General features: G+C 39.1%; 1 protein-coding gene across 4 annotated transcripts in view; it reads right to left on the bottom strand.

Moving 5' to 3' along the window:
* Nucleotides 1-23,759, bottom strand: part of sec24c (SEC24 homolog C, COPII coat complex component) — a 29,251-nt gene that overhangs the window by 4,573 nt on the left and 919 nt on the right. The window contains exons 2-24 of one of the 4 annotated variants that reach the window (XM_079594390.1): nt 21,340-21,530; nt 21,001-21,087; nt 19,470-19,587; nt 19,076-19,245; nt 18,278-18,985; nt 17,925-18,067; nt 15,318-15,429; nt 15,017-15,144; nt 14,786-14,924; nt 14,578-14,693; nt 14,371-14,495; nt 14,070-14,261; nt 13,503-13,596; nt 13,120-13,236; nt 11,688-11,858; nt 11,486-11,582; nt 10,665-10,810; nt 10,391-10,529; nt 8,874-8,992; nt 8,138-8,188; nt 6,619-6,798; nt 6,342-6,533; nt 6,038-6,127 (exon numbers count right to left, since the gene is read on the bottom strand). In XM_079594390.1, coding sequence (XP_079450516.1) covers nt 6,038-6,127; nt 6,342-6,533; nt 6,619-6,798; nt 8,138-8,188; nt 8,874-8,992; nt 10,391-10,529; nt 10,665-10,810; nt 11,486-11,582; nt 11,688-11,858; nt 13,120-13,236; nt 13,503-13,596; nt 14,070-14,261; nt 14,371-14,495; nt 14,578-14,693; nt 14,786-14,924; nt 15,017-15,144; nt 15,318-15,429; nt 17,925-18,067; nt 18,278-18,985; nt 19,076-19,245; nt 19,470-19,587; nt 21,001-21,087; nt 21,340-21,530 — 3,625 coding nt within the window. The remainder of the gene's footprint in view (nt 1-6,037; nt 6,128-6,341; nt 6,534-6,618; nt 6,799-8,137; nt 8,189-8,873; nt 8,993-10,390; nt 10,530-10,664; nt 10,811-11,485; nt 11,583-11,687; nt 11,859-13,119; nt 13,237-13,502; nt 13,597-14,069; nt 14,262-14,370; nt 14,496-14,577; nt 14,694-14,785; nt 14,925-15,016; nt 15,145-15,317; nt 15,430-17,924; nt 18,068-18,277; nt 18,986-19,075; nt 19,246-19,469; nt 19,588-21,000; nt 21,088-21,339; nt 21,531-23,759) is intronic. The other 3 variants (XM_079594391.1, XM_079594392.1, XM_079594393.1) reach the window with 3 other exon arrangements.

The following is a 23,759-nucleotide window of genomic DNA, read 5'->3' as shown; positions in this document are numbered from 1 at the left end:
AAGATGCCATACCTCATGTTGCAAGTTTACAAATCTTAAATGACTGTGACGAAAACCAAAAGTTAGTTCAAAAACTACCTGAATGGGCTGCTTCACGTTGGAATCGACAAGTTACACAAACCTTGCGAGACAATAAGGATTTTCCTGACTTCAAGACCTTTGCAGCCTTTGTTTCATTTGAAGCAGAGATTGGTTGTAATCCAGTCACGTCATCTTATGCTCTCAGTTTAACATCTGGTAACAAACAAACTTTCAGAGAGTCCAAGGGAAATAAAGCTAATGTCCTTAATACTCAGACCGATTTGGGACTTGACAGACCAAAGATCATCAAGAAAAATGTCAAACCTCCCTGTGTGTTTTGTCAAGATCCTAAACATCAGCTCTATGATTGTTCCAAACTGATGACCAAGACACTAGCAGAACGACGGGCATATGTAAAGGAAAATAATCTTTGTTATGCATGTTTGAAAACTGGCCATAGTGCAAGAGACTGTCGCCATCGTCATTCCTGTAACTCATGTAAAGGGAAACATCCTACTTGCCTTCACGACGATAACTTCACCAAAAGAGAAAGGCTAATTCCATTAACGGCATCTGCTCCAAGGTTAGAAGATGAGTCAACAGCCGTTCTGTCTCTGAGTGTGGCTGGAAAGGGATCATCTTATACATCGATGGTTGTGCCAGTATGGTTATCATCAAGCAACAATGTGAGTACGGAAAAACTAGTTTATGCCTTGCTCGATTCACAAAGTGATACAACCTTTATCGACCAAGAAGTGAGCAATGTCTTGCAGGCAGATAAATTTCCTGTCAAGTTAAAACTGACCACCATGACTGGAAAGGATACCATAGTGAAGAGTGAAAGGATTTCAGGACTTCGTGTAAGGGGTTATAGCTCTGCCACTTACATTGAACTCCCCCCTGTCTACACTAAAGATTGTATTCCTGTCAACCATGCACATATACCTACGTGTGAAACAGCCAAACGTTGGAATCATCTTTCTGCAATTGCTGAGGAGATGCCCTCTTTGAAGGACTGTGAAGCTGGTCTTTTGATTGGCTATAATTGTGCTAGAGCGCTGGCACCAAGACAAGCGATTTTAGGAGAGAATGACGAACCTTATGCGGTCAAGACTGATTTGGGTTGGAGCATTGTTGGACCTTCATTACCCAGGCTTGACTCTTCAGGTATCACTAGTCTCTGTCATAGACTTTCTGTTAAAGAAATTCCTTCATTGACTCCAGCAGATGCCATACGCATTTTAGAATCTGATTTTAAGGATGCTAATGATGATGACAAAACTCTTTCCCAAGATGACATCACCTTTTTGAACAAATTAAGTGATGGTATAAAGAGAAATAGCTCTGGACACTATGAAATGCCTCTACCCTTTAAAGAGAGACCTAATTTGCCGGACAACAGACAACTTGCTCTTGTGAGACTTAACCATCTAAAGAGAAAATTGTTAAAGGACCAAAGGTACAAAGAGCATTATGTCAAATTTATGGAGGAGGTCATTGACAGAGGAGAGGCAGAGGAAGTTAAAGATGGAGGGAGTCAAGGTAAAAAATGGTATGTTCCTCATCACGGTGTTTATCACCCGAAGAAACCAGATAAGCTGAGAGTTGTTTTTGATTGTTCTGCGAGGTATGGTGGAATAAGTTTAAATGATCATCTCCTGCAAGGACCTGACTTGATGAACAATTTGACCGGTGTTCTTCTTAGATTTCGCCAGCACCCTGTTGCTTTAATATGTGATATTGAGAAAATGTTTCATCAGTTCCATGTGCCTGAAGCAGACAGAGACTTTCTGCGTTTCTTGTGGTGGAAAAATGGAGACTTAAAAGAACAACCTCAAGAGTACAGAATGACAGTTCATCTCTTTGGAGCGTCTTCATCTCCAGGATGTGTGAACTATGGATTGAAGCATTTGGCTGAAGGTAACAAGGATCAGTACCCTTTGGGATTTCAGTTTGTAATGAATGATTTCTATGTAGATGATGGTGTTACAAGTGTACAAACGACAGAGGATGCAATTCAACTTGCTCAAGAAGCCCGAGACCTTTGTGCCATTGGTGGCCTTAGACTTCACAAATTTGTGTCCAATTATAATGCTGTGCTGGAAAGTATTCCTCCCTCAGAACGAGCAATCAATGTAAAGGAACCTGATCTCTCATTTGATTCCTTGACAGAGCGAACATTGGGGATTCAGTGGAACATGGAACGTGATTGTTTTAAGTTTGATATTTCTCTCAAGGAACAGCCAGCAACTCGACGTGGAATCTTATCTACGATTGCATCATTGTATGACCCATTAGGGTTCTTGGCTCCATTCATTCTTCATGGAAAGAAAATACTTCAGGAAGTATGCAGACATGGTACAGGTTGGGACGACACACTGAGAAATGAGTTGCAGCCAAGTTGGGAGTGCTGGAAAAGAGATTTGGGCAACTTGAAGAAAGTGAATATTCCCCGCACATATGCTCCTCCTGGGTTTGGAAAGGTAACGGAAGTAGAGCTGCATCATTTTTCAGATGCTAGTACTAGTGGCTATGGACAGTGCTCATATCTGAGATTGAAGAATGAAAGTAAAAATGTCCATGTTGCTCTTGCCATGGGGAAGTCTCGTGTATCTCCTTTAAAGATTACAACTATTCCAAGGTTGGAGTTGACGGCTGCAGTCGTTTCAGTGAATGTCAGTAAAATCCTTAAGCAAGAACTTCGGTTTACTGACATCACAGAGTTTTTCTGGACTGACTCCAAGGTTGTTCTGGGATATATCAATAATGAGGCCAGACGATTTCATACGTTTGTTGCTAACAGAGTACAAAGGATTCATTTAAGTACAGTTCCGCAGCAATGGCGGTATGTTCCAACAAAGGACAATCCTGCAGATCATGTCTCAAGAGGTCTCACTGTTGATGAAATGATTTCATCTGACTGGTTCACAGGGCCAAGGTTCTTATGGAATAAGGAGATGGTTCTTCCCGCCAACGAGATTACAGAATTACAACTAGGTGACTCAGAAGTCAGATGCTCTCAAACGCTTAACACAAAAGCAGTGGAACAGGAAACCATTATAAATCGCCTGTCAAAGTTCTCAACTTGGTCTCAGGTAATAGGAGCAATTGCACGTATTCAACGACGGATTCGCAAGGATAAGTCAAACAGACTTTCTACAGTTGAGGAAAGAGAAAAGGCTGAGAGCCACATAATCAAACTTCTGCAAAGACATGTGTTTGAAATTGAATTGAAAGCATTAAGTAAGGGTATCCAATTGTCATCTCACAATGAATTGTACAACCTTGATCCATTTCTCGATAGTGCTGGTGTGCTTAAGGTGGGAGGAAGACTTCGCAATTCTTCTCTTTGTAGTCTACTCAAACATCCTACAATTATCCCCAAAGACCATCACATTACAAAAATGATCATAGCTGACTGCCATGAAAGAGTTAAACATCAAGGTAAAGGATTTACCATCAATGAGATTCGTTCAAGGGGGTTTTGGATCCCAGGCATCAATCGTGTTGTAGCATCTCATGTGCGTAATTGTGTTACCTGTAGAAAACACAGGCGTCCAACAGAAGAGCAAAAGATGGCTGACTTGCCTTCAGAGAGAGTGAATCCTTCTCCACCATTCACTTACTGTGGTATGGATTGTTTTGGCCCATTTTCTGTGAAACTAGGACGAAAGGTGCACAAAAGATATGGATTGATCTTCACTTGTCTGTCTTCCCGTGCCATTCATATTGAGATGCTTGATTCAATGTCAACAGATTCCTTCATTAATAGCTTGCGCTGTTTTATTGCCATACGTGGAGCTGTGCGGCAGATTAGATCTGATCAAGGGAGCAACTTTGTGGGGGCTAAGAATGAGTTGGCTGAAGCACTCCAAGAACTTGACACTGAGAAGTTGAATAACTTCTTGGCTTTGAATCAATGCGACTTTGTTATGAATGCACCATGTGCAAGTCATACAGGAGGTGTATGGGAGCGACAAATTAGGACTGTCAGAAGTGTCCTCCAGTCTACACTTTTAATTGCTTCTGAAAGGATTGACGATTCATCTTTAAGAGCGTTCTTTTACGAAGCCATGTCAATTGTAAACAGTCGCCCACTCACTGTCAACAATTTAAGTGACCCAAATAGCCTTGAACCCATAACGCCAAATCATTTTCTTACCATGAAATCCACCATTGCCTTACCTCCTCCAGGCAAGTTCACTAAAGAAGATCTTTATGCCAGAAAAAGGTGGCGCCATGTCCAATATCTTGCTGAACAATTTTGGAGTCGCTGGCGTAAAGAGTATCTCTCAAACATTGCAGTCAGACAGCGTTGGCACACCCCTAAGAGAAATTTGTCAATTGGGGACATAGTGATCGTCAAGGACAATGATCTACCTAGGCACAAATGGTTGTTAGGTAGGATTGTAGAAACGACCATAGATTCGGATGGACTTGTGAGGAGAGTTAGGGTTCATCTTGGTGACAAAAATCTTGGAAAGAAGGGAGAACGTCTAGGGAAGCCTTCTGTAATTGAACGTCCTATTCAGAAGTTGGTTTTACTGTTGGAGACTTGTTAAAGTTTGTTTGTTTCTTTATTTTTTGTTGTTGTTTTGTATTGTTTGAAGTGTCATTGTAATTTTGAAATCATTTGTTTATTATAACGCATGATTTGGTGGGAGTGTAAAGGATTGTTAATTTGCTTGAATTTGTAAGGTCTGTACCGATTTATGTATAATTATTTGAAGGACTTTTATTATGATACGGCCTTAACGTGCACCAACATGTGTATAAAGCGCGCTCTATTTCCGCTATGTGTATGTGCGCACACTTTTGTGAAGGACGCAGCTTGTGATACATGACGGTTTTCTCCCCCTCATGAAGTTTTGTGCATCCCACTTGAGGGTTATAAGGTAAACTAAGTTTGATGTTTATTATTTTTTGTAATTGTATCGTTTTATTGTGATGTTGGTTAATGTGTTTGAGTGACAGTGTTTGTTTTTATTGTTTGTGTTTTTGCTGTAGCTCTTACGGTGTCTACATGAGTGTCACGAATAAAATGCTAATGGAAACATCAGTTTAAGGAGTAATTTGATCATCATTTCAAGTGGGGTAGCTACAATTTTCTAGGCCGATTCCGATTGAGTTTGACCTGCCGATACCGATTTTAGCTGATTCTGATTTCATTTTTGAACCACTTTACAGCACACACTTTTTATATATATATATATATATTTTTTTTTTTTTAATAAAACGTCATGTACTTTTACCCAAACTGAATAATAAAAACGAGTTTAAATGGGTACATTTTCTTTAAATATTTTTGAGTCTTTCTTTTCTGACACACCCTACTCCAGTTCTTGTTAAAACACACTAGACATGCAAATTCTGTTCAGTTTGGGCACTTTTTGTGTGAAATCCTATTTATTTTATCCATCAAAAGTGTGCTTTCACTTTAATGGAGCGTGAGCAGCGCAACAAAAATAGACAGCGCGAAAATCGGCCAATTCCGGTCACCAGCCGATAAATCGGTGCATCTCTAATTATTACATAAAGTAAAACAAAAACACATACAAAAAAAGTCAAAACAACAATAACCATTTTCCAGAACCCACCCGTTAAAATGAATAAATCAATTAAATCCCCAACATGGCTATGTGGTCCATAAACGGTCACGGACAGTGTGAAAGCAAGCTAGTTCCTTTTTTTGGTCTAAATATGGTTATTTTCAGGAGGACTCCAGTGTAAAAACACCCTATAATCATGAGTGACCCAGTAGTGAGAAATAAATCACAGATGAACATTAATCTGGACTGGAAAATACTCCCTTTTTCCCCTTAGTCAAAGTCATACATAATTCCTGGATTATCTTGCCTTCATATTCCTCATGCTCATCTGATTTTGCTAATAATTGTATTGTACTGTAGTGAATAAAATATCAACACAAGTGATCTAAGCTTTCAAACAATCTTTTCTGCTGTCCAAATCACGAAAATCTGCGGAAGTAAAATATCAAGCCATGTGACGCATTTACCTTCATGTATCGTGAGCGCTGTGCCCTGACAGACTCGATAATCTCCTTCAGTCTCTTTGAAAAAGGATTATCCAAAGCCGGCAGAGAGGTCTAAACCAGCAAAACACAATAAAAAGTGCCAATGTTCACATAACATTTTTAAAGACAAAATTTAGCATGCAAAAACAGTTCAAGTATCTTGGGTAAAGTGTTAAAGTTTCATGTGCTTATAAGGTGGAGCTATAAAACTGCTTCTGTATGAGGTAAAAAACAAATGATTTATGGACAATTTTCTTTTAAATATAGCATTTACAAAGGGTCGTACCATGCCGGGGTCTATCTGGCTGAAGGCAGTTGTGCCAAAGATGTTCTGAAGCAGCTCCTGCTGGGCATTGGCCCCCACCCAAAGGAAAATATTCAATCCATTCTCTAAGAGGTACACTCCTCCCCTAGACAGTCTCTCCTCCGAGTCTCTCACTGCCACAGGCAGAGACATGCTCTCAACATCCAGCTGTTGCTGTAGAGAAACCGAGAACGTAACCATCACAGCTCAGTTACAATATCAAATGGGGTGATGTGATATTACTGTGTTTGTCTCTCACCAGCGGAAGCAGCCGAGGGTAGAAGAACACATGGCTTTCGGCCACATCCATAGCGCTAACCAGCTGCCTCAGGTAGGCCCGGTCATCCAGGGAGACGTCCGCCCCGGGCTGCAGAACGTCACTCTTCAACACACAGTTCAGATACACGGGCAGCAGCTTCATGCATTCTGGTAAAATCAACTGTACACAGACAAATAGACAAGAAAATATCAATACATATTTTGTCATCATTTGCTATATACCGCAAAGTAAAGGGCTGTAACATCTAATTGGTAAAAATTGATAATGAAAATAAATCAAAAACTAATTTGATTAACGATAAGGAGTCAATATAGTACATAAATTTAAACACACCAAAGCACCCATGAAAAAAACAACAAAAAAAACTTTTCAGAATGAAGTGTACAGTATGTGTACAGTGCAACAGCAAAAAGTTTGTGATACAGATCAAGACAACATGGAGATGAGATTAAAAAAAAAAAAAAAAATATATATATATATATATATATATATATATATATATATATATATATATATATATATACTATTCACCTTGACCTGACTCCATATACCTACTACAGGGATCCATTCAGAATTACTAAACACAGCAACATACACAAGACAGATAAAAACATTATCCTGAATGTGCATGAATACAATGTGCGATCAGTGCATCGAGAGCGCACATGCACTGTTTGTTTGCACATCAATATAACGGACTCACGCATGCATACTGTACCACTCCTGTACGTCACCGCAAACGTCTTCACCTTGATTACAATCTATCAAAACTTTACAAGCGAGGACGCTGGTTTGCTTTATTCAGCCGAGAAACGTGTAATTTTTTGACGTTCTGTTAAGTCATTCATTGAAAATGGCCATGAGTGAATCACTGTTCTCTCTGCCATCTCTGATGTAATAAGCCTGGTTTTCTTTACATTAGCGCTGTTTTGGACTGATTGTGTGAATTAATTTGTTTACTGGATAACAGCTAAAAATGTGCTTAAGCAATTTATTTGCGTAAAATTATTTGAATGCTTTTTAATGAAGTGCATGTGTTAACGTTGACAGCCCTAATATAAATAGGGTTTGAAATGAACACCCGACCAAATGCGGGTGAAAATCCACTGTGGCAGGGAACGCATATCAACACACTACCCAATTTGGCAGGTTATAATTCATAAATTATCACAATAGTCACTTTGCATGGCATCGCTATCAAAGCCCTTCCCCTAAAAAGAGCCTCAAACATTAGCAAAACAATGCGTAGAAAGGGACGCACACAGAGAAACGCCTAGGAGATCTTGTATTGTACAAGATATTTATTGTATATACGTCGCACTTTCGCTTTCCGTTTGCAAAGTTTTTTCAAATACCTTACTTCAAACTTATCGACGCCACTGTTCATTCTTGAAGTGAACTATTGCGTGTGTTGTGATTAGATTCAATGTTTTGGATTGCCGCATTGAACTTGAGAACGCGAGTATAGTAAGACGCGACCGGTGTGCGATAAACCTGCCTGTGAGATGTCTGCGGTGTGGCGCTTCCCGTCTGCTGTGCCGCCAGAGCCCTAGGAGACAATTAAGAGACTACTTTTTCCAAACCGCTCTCATAAATGCCGGATGTCCAAGACTTTTGGCCAAAAAGCACCCTAGCGTATTTATTGCCACGTGCAGGTAATTATAAGAGAAGTCACAGAGAATTTTGCTTTTATTTTTATTTCCATTTCCTTTTATTTGAAGGGTATCCACAAAGTATTGACTGTCGTAAAGCTGAAAACAATACAATGATTCAATCAGATTTAATAATAAATATATTTAAATCTAAGCTGTGACTGATGATCTGGTTTATGTTTTGGCTAGTAGATGTTCTGAATGGCTGGTAACAATTTAATAGCCAAATAGGCTGGCGAGTGAAAAGGTAAATTTCAAACCCTGTGTGTATATATATATATATTCAGCATATAATATTTTAATGTATATATATATACACACACTACCATTCAAGTCAAAAGTTTGGGCTCTGTAAGATTTTTTATGTTTTTTAATATTTCAATATAATTTAATATTTCGCTTTTTACTGTATTTTTTATCCAAAACATGCAGCCTCTGTGAGCATAAGAGACTTTTTTCAAAAACAAAAATCTTATCAACCCCAAACTTTTGAATGGTAACTTGAGTATATATAAAATCATTAGAAACCGTATTGGTCTTCACTATAGCACTGTGTTTTTGTGGGTGGGTTTCTTTACTTACCTGTCCTGCTGAAGATGGACTGGCACAATTCTTGCGGTAACAGGCTAAGATCTGTGCACACTGATTCACCAGGCTATCACGTACATTCTTGGTAGGACTGCTGAGTACACTCCGATATGCTGCAAACACATACAACAACATATATTTTTTAAATGAATTCTGATGGTCCCAGAACAATTAAGAAAATTTAAACTGGACCTTTAAGACTCCTAAAAGAAAATTACCGATATTATGAATAACTAACATGTGAAATGCATAATAATGGCCCACGAAGCTGCTGAATATGTAGGTGTTGATGGTTATGACGATCAATCATGACAATTGATTCATGACTTTGCAGTCTAGTTTTATTTAAAGATGTGTGTAGACGGAGGAGAGAACTTTCCCTCTTGAAAACAAAACTAAAAACAAAATGAAAAACAAACCAAAAATTAAACAAAAAAGTTAAATCAAAAGAAAATAAATAAAATGAAAATAAAATATAGCTAAATAAAACTTAAACTTAAATGGGAATCAAAAATCGATTCCAATTCTGGAATCAAATACTTAAGGTCAGGAATCAGATACTTAATTTAAATTCCTCTTAACGATTCCTTTGTGTGCATTTTAATGACTTTAAACCATTCAAGCACAAGAAGTCTTGCATGCTGTTTTCTGTGCTCAGCACACAATCCAAAACATACTGCTTCTCATACTGTACAGTGCGTGATAATGAACAGAGTTCTCTTCCGTGTCTTTTTGCACTTGAATGGACAAATATACACAAAAATATGTCAAAATTTCCTCGTAAACAGTCGGTTATGTCATTAGTAAACAAACAGTTGACAAAGAAAATGTATGTGTAACAGTATAAATGAATCTGTGCAGCTCTTAAAGTGACAGCATTTCTGCTGCCGTAACGTTAATCAAACAACTAAAGACAGAAAATTCACTCGCTGTTCTTAATTTTTTTAACTACATTTGTAATAACTTTTGTAACTATATTTGTAATGCATATGTAATTTATTTATAACGTGCAGCATTATTTTACATTTGACTTCAGTTTCTGTACCTGAATACATGAAAATCGTAAAACACTTTTCAATCGTATCTTTGTTCAGTTGTATTTATTTGTGCGATTGGTAATTTGTTTATTCATTCTTTTTTAATTACCGAGTGTTCACTTGTCTTTAATAATGCTTGAAATTTATATTAGTTAGCCTAGTTGTTTTTGCTTTGATATTTTTTAATCCTTGTGCAAGTGTTCCTTAGCCTGTTGATTTTTATTTATGGTTTTCAGCTACAATTAAATGTTTTGCAATAAGACTTAAAATAAATGTAAAGTATAATGTAAATTATATCCAAGTGTCTTTTTTTTACCTTATTGGAATTGAAAATAGGAATCAATGTGCAGAATCGGAATTGTTCAAATTAAAACAAAACAATATAACAGAGCTGGCCCATAGAATAATAGTGCAGGAAGCAGTGAGAAGGTGTTGATCCAACCGGTTTGAGAGGATGTGTGTGGTTTCACTCACCATATTTGACGAAGAAGTTGATGATGGTGTCAGTTTCACAGTTCCTGTACAGGTCTGCCAGCTGAGAGCAGCAGTTCACTGCCATGTTATGGATCCGAAGCCGTCGCTGACCGTTGCAGCTGGTATAAAGAACAGCACACTGAAGGGAGAGGAAGAAGAAAAAAAAAAGTACAGACAAAAAGGTCAGCACAGCTGAGGTGATAAAATGTTGAGCTGACTGAATTCAGTGTAGCTGACACTTCACATATGTGTGCAAGACTAGACACACACACACCTGCATTAAAGCTCCAGTTTCCTCGCTGAGCTTGTCGTCATGTCTGAACTCCACGGTAACGGTCTTGTCACAGTCTAGTCCTGCCAGCTCTACATCTGTGGTGTTGCTCATGTAGAAGGAACCAAAGAAGTCGGTTGCCCGGATACCTGCCACAGCACCGCACACAAGTTCAACTCAGCCTTTATGCCAGTATTTTAAATCAATGATAAAATTGTAATAAATAAACAGGAAGTGGATGAAGGTCAAATGGCTTTATCATGTCTTTGAAAGTTGTGTAATAAATATTCATAATACGTATTTTAAAAAATTGGGACCAAAGAACAGTCATACAAACCAAATCATAAAATTACGCATTTATAAATTAGGACTTTTTGAGGGGCAATTATAAATAAAAAAAATTGCGGTTTGAAAGTGGCCCTCTTCGCTTTTGAAGTTGAGCACCTCTGTCATAATGAGAGGGGATTTACACCACCGTTCAAAAGTTTGAAATGCTGAAATGGTAATAAGAAACGTTTCTTGAGCACCAAATCAACAAAATAGAATGATTTCTGAATGCTCATTGTGACATTGAAGCTGCTGAAAACTCAGGTCTGACATCACATGAATAAATGACATGTTAAAATATATTAAAATAGAAAACAGTAATGTTAAATGATAATATTTTAAAACTGTTTTACTGTATTTCTGATAAATGCTGCTTGAATTAGAAACTTCATTCTTAAACTTAAACTTTTGGATGGTAGTGTATAAATATATTGCGGTAAGTAAATAGCAGGATGAAGAAAACATTAATAATCTGGTGTATAGAGCTGTATATTCACCTGTACTGGTGCGGACCCTCATCACTGCATCAAAGCCCATCGGCTTCTGCACATCTCTCCGCAGGTCATTGAGGAAACGCTCCTGGTCAGTCGAAGACTGAAATAAACCATTGAGTGAATAATCATAATGCATGTTTTTGGTTAAGGAGATTTCTTTGATCTGGTCATGTATGGCAATATAACTGGGTGGTATAGTTCTTACCTGGAAGTAGGTGTATTTGTAGATAGATCCGCCTGTTGAAGTGGGGACCACCCCTAACGTTGCTACATCAACATACTGGTTGGGAAAGATGAAAAGGTCCACACAGCAACCCTGTGCCACACACTCCTTGGCTAAAGTGTTGTAAAAACTAACTTGTGGCTGGAATAATGACTGCAAAAGAAATAGGAGGAATTTCAGGATGTGTCGAATGGAGAGGCTCTTTCTAAAAAACGTCCTTATAAATACCACAATAAAAAAAACTCCTGTTACAATTAGGGATGGGCGACATGGGCTTAAAAATATATGACGATATTACTGGTATTTATTGCGATAACGATATAAATATAGTACCATTCACCCCTGTTTTTGGCTAAAAGTGATAGCTGCATGCATTCTTGAGAGCCTCAGAAACACAAACATTGATCTAAAGTAAAACATACCCATCATCAAAGAGGCTTCTATTATAATATCCAAATTACATTAAATAATTAAAAAAAAACAGTAAAAATCCAAACACCAGCCCTTGCAGAAATAGAAAAGTTGCAGTTTCTCCTGTAAACGTGCAGATAATGTTTAAATAGGCCTAGTCCAACTGTACTGTAAAACATCACACAATAATCATTACAATTCAAACAATTACAAGTTTGAAATGTAAAATACGAACAATAATACTGATAAAATACTACTACTACAAATTCTATTCATAACAGTATAAACCGCACTACGGATCTGCGTTTGCTCGAACTGCCAATGAGATTACCGTTTGCGCATTAGTTTCTGCTTGCTCATAAAGGCTGAATAATTTCAAATGAACTCCATTCTTTTTAAGAGGAAAATACAACAAATAATATTGTTTACATGTAGAACGTCAATTCTGCGTGGCATGTAAGACTCTCTCGCTCTCTTTGAGTGTGTGAGAAACACTGAGCGCTCTCAGTAAAGTGACGGCGAGTCGGGCGCCTCACACTAGTGTATACTGTGCGTCACTGTGCATTCATTGGGATGAACTGAAACAGTGCGCTTTACGGATCGCTTGTCGTAGAGCGAAACTTCTAAGCACTCAGTCCATGTTCGGCGAGTGAAAATATATCTGTGTGTACCAGTTCCAGATTGCAGAGGTAGTTCCTCGTTTAGCGATAAACTCCGCTGCACGTGAGCTGAGATTGGGTCCCAAACAGAAATACGCCATCAACTAGGCTTTATCGTTATTATTGCGGGAAGACTTATTCTTATCGTGGGGAGAATTTTTACCGGTATATCGCAAATGATAATATATCGCCCCTATCCCTAGTTACAATGTTCCCATAGGTCTCAGTCTCTGTGGTGACAATACATTTTCAACTGCCACTGTCTGTATATTCATGATTGCTTCTTTCAGAGACAGACAGAATGTAATGAGCAGTAGAGATTTAAGAAGAAACGGTCATGGTACCTTCTCTTTATCAGTGCCCACTAGTTTCTTATCCTCTCTGTTCTTCAGTTTGCCTGGAGCCTCAGCAATGGGAAGAGACGAGTGGAAAACAAAGAGCTTTCCAGCACAGTCTGCAGCCTAGGTGACAAAACAGAAATGTCTTTATAAAGGAGTGTTTGCACTCAGGGTAGACACAAAATACGCAGGTGAAAAAAACAAACAAAAAATTCTTCCATGAATAACACTACACATTTCCGAAATGCCCCATGTACCGCCTTGAAAAGGTTCTACAAGGCTGACATCATTTTGAACCACAATGAGTTGAGTTGCGGGAATCATTAACATTCATATGATGATGTCACTCACTGTAGACTATGAAACTTGCAATAAGATGGATCACATACCTTGAGCGCTTCCAGCCCAGCCTGAATAACCGGCCCAAACACAGTCTCAGTTTCCCGCGTGTCTGCAAACATCTCAGGAATCTGATCCAACAAACTGGGGGGCAACAAACATTTTAATAATCAAACCACTCCGATGGTCAAAATTCAGGTACAAAGCCTTTAATATTTCCTTTGTTTCTTTTTTTTAAAAGAAATTGTCAATTTTATTAATCAAGGATACATTAAATTGATCTAAAGAGACAGTAATGACATTTATAATTGTACTAATTTTATTCCAACTTTCTATTCTTCAATGAATCCTAAAAAAAAAGAATGTATAAAGATTTCCACAAAGATATTAAGCAGCACAACACTGATAATAAGAAATGTTTCTTGAGCACCAAATCAGCATATCAGAATCATGAGAGAATGACAGCCCGAGTAATGCCTGATAAAATTCAGCTTTGCAATCACAGGATCATCATTTTAAATTGCATTAATATATTACATAATATTACCGTTTTTCCTGTATTTTGATCTTACCAACCGCCAAATTTTGAATGGTAGTGTATGAAAACCGAAGCCTACCTCTCAATAACCATCCTGGACTCCGAGACATTGACCAGAAATCCATCCAGTAGGGGCACAAACATGTCAGCCACATCTGACACAACCATCATCTGTGGCTGAGCAAGTGAGGCCTTCACGTTATAGAAATGAAGCACTTTATTGTAGGTGACAAAGCCAACTCGAATGTTTGAATCCACATCAGGATTCTGTCTGCAGGAACAATAAATAGGCAATGTCAAAATTATACTATTATACATGCAAAAACACTCTCAAAAGATTTTTGTAGTTGTTTCTGATGGTTCAAACTTTGAACTCTCACCTGGGCAAGTAATCCAGGAGTGTCTTCAGCTCCTGGCATACGATTCCCACCATGCCATTCTTCACAGCATTATAGGACACGTCAATCAGGAAGATGAAGGCTGGCGGTTGAGGAATCTTGTTGTTCTGTCAATAAATAATATTTAATTAAGCAATCTCACACACATCAGCACAGATTGTACTTGCACGATTGGAACTTATACTGTACCTTACAGTAGTCCACAGTAGCCATAAACTCATAACTGCCCATTGAGAGCTCCGGTCGGTCGTAGCAGTCCACCCTCTTCCCTGTGTGATCCAGATGCTGGAAGTAATGGGGAGGCACTAGGAGAGTGAAAGGAGAACAAAAACAAAAACATTAGATGTTGATTAGAATGAATTCAATATGATAAACGTGTTCTTGGAGCATGACAAACCCTCTGTGACGCAGCTGCAGAAGCCACACTGGAAACGACGGCCACCTTCAATAAACTGCATGTACGGGCACATATAGGCCTTACAGCGATTACAGCGGATGGGACCACTTTCTCCATGATCCACGAGATATGGTGGTGACTGCCAGTAAAAAGGAATGACATGCTATTACCCACAGGCCCTTTTGCAATCATTTTCAAGGCAATAAGCAACATTCATATGTGGCCTTTTACCTCATCTGGAGGCAGAGTGGCCAGGGGTTTTATGACAGCAGCCAGGGGCACCTGGGACTGTTTCGCCATGTCGGCATTGCAGGGCACGTTGTAGGCTGTACAACGGATGTAGCGTGGACTCGCATTCCCTTTAAAGAGATTAATCAAAAGCATATTTTATTCAAACCCGTAATATTCTGATATAAAGCCTACCGTTTTACTTATGATTAAAAAAAAATGCAGTTTAAAGAATTTAGTAAGTATATTAAAGTTAGTTTTCCATTCCAAACATACACTAAACGTATCCAATCTCTATTCTTACCTTGATCTCTAGCTTGGAATTTGGTGGTGACAAGAGGTGGGGCTTGACCTCTGACCCCTGTAGTAAAAGGTTCACTTCCCTTGTTTGCTTTATCATCCTCGATAACCTGAATCTGAGAGAACAAACATCAGCCTATGAAAGAGTGACACACCTTTATTCATGAACAAACACAACTCAACCCAACCTTACACCTGATAAACCTCTGTATGCCCATATAGAACTAATCCAAACAGGATCAGCAAGTTTAAAAGTTCAGTGCCACATCTGAGCATCTAAAACAGATTAAAGGAATATTCAGGGTTGAATAGGTTAAGCTGAATAAACAGCATCGGATACATGCTGTCTCAATCTGTTTGGCTTTAATATCATTGAACAGTCCCATAGACTTTAAAAACAAGCTTTTTTTTCTTTTTCTTTTTTTTTTTACTTCCGGTTCCATCGTCCTAAAGTCAAAATTTCCTTGGTTAAATGCCTGAAATAAGGTCTGTGCTTATCAAGCCCACTCATTGGGAAGTGTTTTTTATTGGTAAATAAAAAAAGTGCAAGAAACTGCATAATTATTATTAGCTTATTTTCTGCAAAAACCCAAAAGCCATTGGAAAATCTTTTTGCCAAGGGAAATCCAGAGATATGTCAACTTCCGGGTTGGCCAACAAAATTACGTCAACCCTCAAGCTCTATTACTGCCCTCGTCATCCCCATAGAGGCCATCGACAGAGCTCGAGTAGCATCTTACCCAGAATATTCCTTTAAATGATGGGCCACAATGTTTACATTAGAGACAGCCTATTAAACCATAAATAAGAACATGCCAATCATGCACACACGGTCACTATATAGCATGCGGGAGTGTTGATAGGAATGTTTTTGGGTGGGTACCAATGACTGCTCTAAACATTATAAAAAATACAAGTAAATTATCCAAAATCATTTAAAGAATTTATTGATTTAAATGGATAAAATTATGCCGAAAATTGTCATTCTTTACTCTCTCTCATGTCGTTACAAACCTGTATAACTTTCTTCTGTGGAAAACAAAAGAATACATTTTGAAGAAAGTTGGGAACCAAACCATTGACTTCCACAGTATGAACAAAAAAAGGCATAGAAGAAAGTAAGTCATCGGTTTGGAACAACATGAGGGTGAGTAAATGCTGACTACTCTCATTTTTGGGTGAACTATCGCTTTAAGTATTCATGTTATATGTGTCCATCTCAACAAGGAAGTTGGTCTGTTGCACAGAGCTATCATGTAAGCTCCATAATAAGAACAGAGAATAAAATATTCATCTAGATAGAGTCACTGGCATCCCTACGAGTAAGGAACAGAGAAATCGGGATACAGTATAACACAGAACAGCAGAGACACGAGGCACTTACTGGACTGGGGATTGCGTCTGGGTCTATTCTATGTCTTGTTTTCTGCACAGGCGGCATGTCACAGGCTTGCTTTACATTTTAACAATTTAGTCAGCAAATGATAATAGAGGAGAGAGATAGAGAGAGAAGCCAAAACAAAAGAAAAAGAGAGAGAGAGAGCAGAGAAGATAAACAGAAGTGTAACCACAGTTACGGTTCCTCTGTTTTGTTTTCCAGGCCTAGAATTACTGATGATTAATCACACTGTTTAGCAGGCAGTATAAGAGACATGTGTGCAGTTATTGTGATGTGGCACGTGCAGAATTTTCAAGCCTTAAAAAAAAAATCTATGAATCTGGATGTTGTTGTTGTTGTTAATTATAGCCACCATAGTGCATGCACATCAGACACAGGAGACTCCAGAAGCCTTTCTTAACACAACCACATCACACATCTATATACATAGATATTATTTATTACATATTGAGGGTATGACTGTGTGTATGTGAGTGAGTGTGTATCCAAGTGCATTAGTACTGAAAATGATGGATGTGTGTGTGTGTGTGTGTAAAAAAATAAACAAACTAAATTAACAGGAACATGAACAAACAAAAACAGAAATTAAATAAAGTTTAATCGTTCTGAACAGAAACGGTTATTTAAAATTGCCATTAACTGTTTAATAATGTCCTTTTATCGTATACATTTTAATTTGGCAGTCAACCAATCAGGAATTGAAATAGTACAGCCTATGCAAGCCTATGCTATCATTAACGCACCTGATACAGCTAATCAAGTCCTTAAGGCTTATTTGAAAACTACAGGTATGTGTGTTAGAGCTGGTTGGAACTAAACCTAGGGACGTTCATTTCTGGGGGTTTTCCTGTCCCGACAAATGATGCCCGTTAACCGATCATTAACTGTTAACTGACAAGATTATGTTAAATTAGAATTAATGGGTAAGTGTCTATGAGCAATTAAAACCAAAAACCAAAAACAAACCAACCCTCTCCACTCACATTGTATTACGTGAAGCTGCCTCGTTGTCATTTCTTACTTACAACAAAAAACAGAACAATGCCTAAAAGCTGCTGTGTGACAGGGTGTACAGCAAACAAGCTAAAAAACTCCCTGTTAAAGCCCTGTTAAAAACACACTTGAGAAATGAACACAGTAGATGTGTGGGACAAGGTGTGGTGGACAGTGATTTTGAGGTATTTGTGTGTGTCAGATCTGAGCTGTTCATACCGGGCTTGGAATAGAATCAGGATCAAGCCTCTTCGGGGCGGCTGGTGCTGGGGCAGGTGCAGCGGGTGGCGGTCCATAATTTGGCTGCCCAGAATACGGTCCAGCATAGCCAGGCTGAGGACCTCTGACCTGCCCGAAAGCACCTGGTAGGGAAAAAAATGTCATAGGCAAATCAATTCACAAAAATCAAAGTCTTGTGAAGTAATTACTAGGGTTGTTAAAATTTAGTTCTGCCAAAAATAACATTTGGTACTTGTTCCAAACCTGTATAGCTTCCATAAATACACTGACATGTAACTGTCACATGATTATTATTTTTTTAATAGTTTGAAGTTAGCAACAATGATGCGTACCATTTTGCTGAGGAGGATATCCCTGCATTCCTGGCTGTGGTGGTGGCCCTGACAGGCCAGCATTGATAGGACTAGGTGGCATGCCAGGCTGTGAAGGGGGTACATGATTAGCCTGTGCCATTAGAGGCCCTTGTGATGCCATTGGAGGACCTTGCATTCCAGCAGGGGGGGGCCTTGGTGGAGCACCAACTTGTGGTGGAAACCCAGTAGTGTTTGGAGGTGGAACTGAGTGGTAAGGTGAGGGTTGGGAAACTGGTGGTTGGGGTAGCATGCCTCCTGGGAGCTGAGATGGAGTTGAGGTGGGTGGTGGCCCTCCAGGGAAATTGGACAGTTGGGAGGTGGGAGGTGGAGGTCTTGGGAAAGAGGGCTGTGTTGGAGGAAGTGGGCCTCCATATGACTGGGTGGGACCTGGAGGCATGGCTGTGGAAAACGGAGGCTGAGAGACAGGCGGAACTTGAGAGAAGGATTGTTGAGAAACAGGTGGGGGGGCTTGGGGCTGAGTGGGGCCAGTGGAGGAGAAAGGCGGGGCAGCATTCGGGAAAGGCTGCTGGGCAGGAGGTGGAGCTCCGTAGTAGGACCTAGGGGGAACCTGAGCCATAGCTTCAGTAGGCGGAGGCTGTGTGGGAGCAGTGGAGGTGAGTGAGAAAGTGTGAGGAGCTGCAGGCGAGTAGGCAGAGGAGATAGGAGCCTGGGATACGGAGGGAGGGGCTAGAAGAAAAAAAAGAGAACAAATTGTTGATCACTGCAATGCTCTAAAATCTTTTTATGATGTTACATTTTTCAAAAAAGGTTATTTACCATAGCCTGGGCCTGCAGGGGATGGTGCAGTGGAGCCAACCTGCATGCTGGCCATCTGATTGGTCATCTGCTGCATGCTGACAGGTGGAGCTCCAAACTGCTGGTCGTACGGGGGCTGAGGACCAGAGAGATTCACCACAGCTGGAGTGTAAGGTTGAGACACTGGAGGCCTGAACGAACAATTAAAGTAAGATCAAAGTAAGACAAGACAGTGCAGAGAAACCATGAAAAATAACTCACTTTGCATTTATTAAGCATTGAAGTGAAATTTATTATAACACATTTTTTAATGTCAACCACAAAACTGAAGAGGTAACATACAAGCCAAATAAAAATCGATAACAGGGAAAGGGTGAAGGAACATGGTTATGTGCTGATATGACAGGTCACTGACCTCTGTGGTGGAGCACCCATCGGAGGTGGTCCATTTTGAGTTTCTCCTTGCCCAAACTGAGAATAGTTCTGTGCACCTGAGACAGGTGGTGCCCCTGAAGTGGGGGGTCCTCTCATACCTTTAGGAGGAGAGACAATAAATAATTAAACAGTTCAATGTTCGAGTGAAGGCTGGGACACACCAAGCCGACGGTCGGCCATCGGACAATGTCGAGCAGTTTTTGAGCGTCGGTCGGCTTAGTTTTTTTTGGTGTGTTCCGCACCGTTGGCTCTAGTCGGAAGCCGTCAGGTTTTTCTAGGCTAATTCAGCATGTTGAATCTGCGTCAGGCCGTCGGTGAGAGAGAGAACTCTGATTGGCTGTTCAGCTTAGCAAACGAGTCAGTGCACGTGACTAAAAGCGAAAGTGATCAAAGAGAGCAGAGATGTCAAGTTGGTACAGACAGAAGGCTGTTCTATTTTAAATCATCTTACCTAAGGATTCAAATGCACAAATATTTTCAAAAATAGCCGAGTGTAATGAAGAAAGGGATAAGCGTGACGGATATCCAAAATGGTAACTAAGCAAGCGCTGCTTTGTTTACGGTTTGTATAGCTGCAGTCCTGTGGCTGTAGTCCTAGCCCTTTTTGAATGACGAAAATAGACTATTGATACCTGCTGATATAGACAGGCATTTACTTACACGCAGACGCAGAACGCACGTGCTAGTTGAGTCGCCTTTAGTCCTTTTGGTGTGTTCAAGGCAAGCGCAGCTTTTTTGGCCCAGACACAGACGACAACACAGTCAACTTTTGTCGCTGCTAGTTCTTTGAATGTCGGCTTGGTGTGTCCCAAGCTTAACACACTTTTGATTTCAAACTTTTGTGATTATCTGTGAGCAACAACAGGCATTTAATATAAGCAAATAATGCAGCTTATAATATAGACTTGTTTGTCTTTACACTTTAGTCATTTTTTCTTTCTCTCTCTCACTCTTTCTGATGACAAAGAATTTTTTATTGCAAAGAATAAACATGTAAAAATGTGGGACCTAAACGGAACGGGATGAGAAAAATTTATTACAGGCCAAAAGCCAAAATGTTTTATGTTGCAGTTGATTACATCACCAGCCAAATGTGTGCAAACTAATTATGTATAGACATAAAGGGAATTTTTCCTTGGTTTTGGTACAAGTGTCGATTTTGTACTGTGTATATTACAAATATACCAAAGCAGTCAAATAACCCCCTTGACTCTTGTAAGGGAAAGCAAGTTCACTCAATGATCATGTAAGAATGCTTAACATACTAACGTTCAATCCTAACATGTACTGAGACTATTGGAAAAAGAGAAAATTACTGGAAAAGGAAAGTGATGTAAATATCATCAGGCAGGCAGAATGTCTTTCCACAGCAGGCTTTTGACTGTATCCTGCTGTTTCCATTGCCACAGGTGAAGCACCGCCCAGCCATCCCACACAATATAGCCTAGTCAATTACAAATTGCAGGGAAAAGAGAAGAGGACAGGCTGCTAAGCAGAATTAAACCAGTTACCTAGGTCAAGAGGAGAGGAGGAGGACAGGTCAGAGACTAAGTTTGTTGCAAGAGTCTTAGTAGGAAAGCTTGCATAAGGAGAATATCCTGCAATACAAGAAAGAGAGAGAAGTAAAAAATGGGAATAAAATGTGAAAGCAGGAGATGACAGGTAAAAAGAGGAGGCTGGGAGGGATAAATCTGGCTGTCACTTTCTTCTTCGTGCTCTGAACAAGCACAGCTTGAATATACACAAGAATATATCTTACAGATTGACCTTAAGGCCCTATTAAATGATAATAACCCATCATAAATATTTTCTGAATCAGTCACAATCATATTGTACTTTCACCCCCTTACCTTGCGGTGGACCTTGTTGGTAGGCAGAACCCGGCCCGTTATAAGGTGCGTACTGAGCTGGATATCCCGATGGCACGTGGCCACCCCCATAGCCAGGCTGAGGGTAGCCCTGATACCCAGGCTGAGGCTGCCCATAAGGAGAGGCCATGTGAGGTTGCTGGTTGACATTCATTCTCAGTTCATCCCTAACTCTAAATAGAGGGCAGAAAAAGGGGGAAAAGGAGAAAGTGAGTGAGTGAGTAAATCTATATTTATGAGGTACTGCTGTGAGAAGTGCTTAAGAGGTCTTGTTAGTCGCTCTGATGCTTTCAGAGGTCTAAAGACATGTGCTGCTGGACTGCTGGCACAGCAAAACTCCCGACTAATCATTTAAGCTCAGACCAGTGCAGCAAATGTTGACATAAAAAGAGAAATTTGCCCGAAAAGCTCTTTCACTCTTCAAGCCAAAAACGCTTTGGGATTTCTAAAAGCAAGCAACACAAGGAAGTTGATGAGCAAACAAATAACATGTGCATTTCACTTTAATTTTAAGCATGAGAATCAAAATTAGTAATTTATAATGACAAAACCCATTTCAGCATAGACTTTAACCCTGTTTAAACTAAAGTGAAATATAATTCAGTATTCGAGAGGAATTGTTAGTGGAAAACGTCTCATCTGTTGTATTCTATGGTCAAATAATAAATCAGACCCTTAAAGTAAACATTAGCAACCCTTTTAACTTGCATAATGTGACATTTCTTAATGAAACAGATTTTTTTAAATTACATGATTTGAATTATCAAAGGGGAATTGATTGGATTATGTTGCAGATCAGAATAGAGTCTATGTGAATGAAAGCTTGCAGTGGATCATGGAAGACTACGTGGAGGTCAAGTTCATCCTGAAGTTGATTTCACCATCATTAATTTGGTAATACTTTAGTTAAGGGTTCAATTCTCACTATTAACTAGTTGCTTATTACTATTAGCATGCCTATTACTAGGATATTGGCTGTTTATTAGTACTTATAAAGCACATATTAATGCCTTATTCTGCATGACCATATTCTACATCCCATCATTTAACAAAACTTAACAACTACCATATTAACTATTAATACCGGTAAGCAATAATTAGGTGTTTGAGACAAAAGTCGTAGTTAATAGTGAGAATTAGAAGTGTGACCATTATTTTATTAAATTAATGTTAGCAGGCATGAAACTTTCACATTAACTATTGGTAGGAATTTAGAAAGTTTACAAAAAGTAGCCTAACATATCCATATTCGGATACAAGTTAGCATTAACTAAAAGAAATTCAGAACCGAACAAGTTATTTTGTTGTGATTAATGAAATTATGTATTATAATTAACAAATAAATAAAAGAAAACGCATTAATAAAGTAAAAAGGTTACATTTTGATTTCATGTCAACTTTAAACTATGCCTGAAAAACCTTGAAGTGAACCTTGATCATTTTAAAACTCTGCATAGGCATAACACCATTTAAGAGGACTGATGATAGACAACAAAAACATTACCTATTTTCAAAAGAAAGCACACCCTAATAACATTCACAGAACCGAGCAGACGGCTGACAGCAATACATCCACACCCATTCCAAACATCTGAGACTCATGACAAACTCTCAACAAACTGAAGTAACTCCTGAAGCTGATAACATAGTGTTTAATAGTGTCTCCCACATATCAATTTCACAAACATCAATGAAACACAAGCAGATTGTAGTCAACTCAAATGACACGATTAGTGCTAGCACACTTGCTTTCTTAGCAGATGTTATAATGAAATCAAAATGCATATGGAAAGTAGATTCAACAGGCTATTATGAAATATCTAAATTTAGACTTCAAAGCATCTTCTATAAAAATACTGTTCCTCGGGTTTATAGCATGTAACAGCTGAGAAGCTTGAGCACAACGCAGCCTTGGATAATATGTTGAATAATTCAAGGCAATGGATACCGTAATAGTATACAGTATCCCATGTGTGAGCACTTCCAGAGATAAACACGCTAATTTTCCATCTATCTGTCTGAAATGAAATGACAGGCTTGCTGCATGAATATACTCATCGGAGTTGTGTACAAGATCACAACATGGGTGACAACGTTACGTAAAGGGAAACCAGCAGACGTGGAAATTCAAGTCTGAGACTCAAACTCGCAAGTCTTTTGACCCAAGCAACTGGTTTCATAACCTAAGGCTTAAAGACACTGATGATCAAACAACCAAGCTGCCTTTAAAATTGCTTGGCCATTTGTTGATTTGACCAAAAAGCACGGTAGAAAAGTAAGATCCACTAAAAATTTGAAATGAAGATAGAGATACAGTTGTCAATAAAGGGGCGTGGTCTAGAGTAAAATAAAACATTTCTGTTACCCATTAATTTACAATGGGGAACACTAAGAGTAATGTC

The sequence above is a fragment of the Phoxinus phoxinus genome (assembly GCF_949152265.1).
Source record: "Phoxinus phoxinus genome assembly, chromosome: 21".
Lineage (NCBI taxonomy): Eukaryota > Metazoa > Chordata > Actinopteri > Cypriniformes > Leuciscidae > Phoxinus > Phoxinus phoxinus.
The sequence above is the reverse complement of the archived record's forward strand: the minus strand, read 5'-3'. Positions and strand labels throughout refer to the sequence as shown.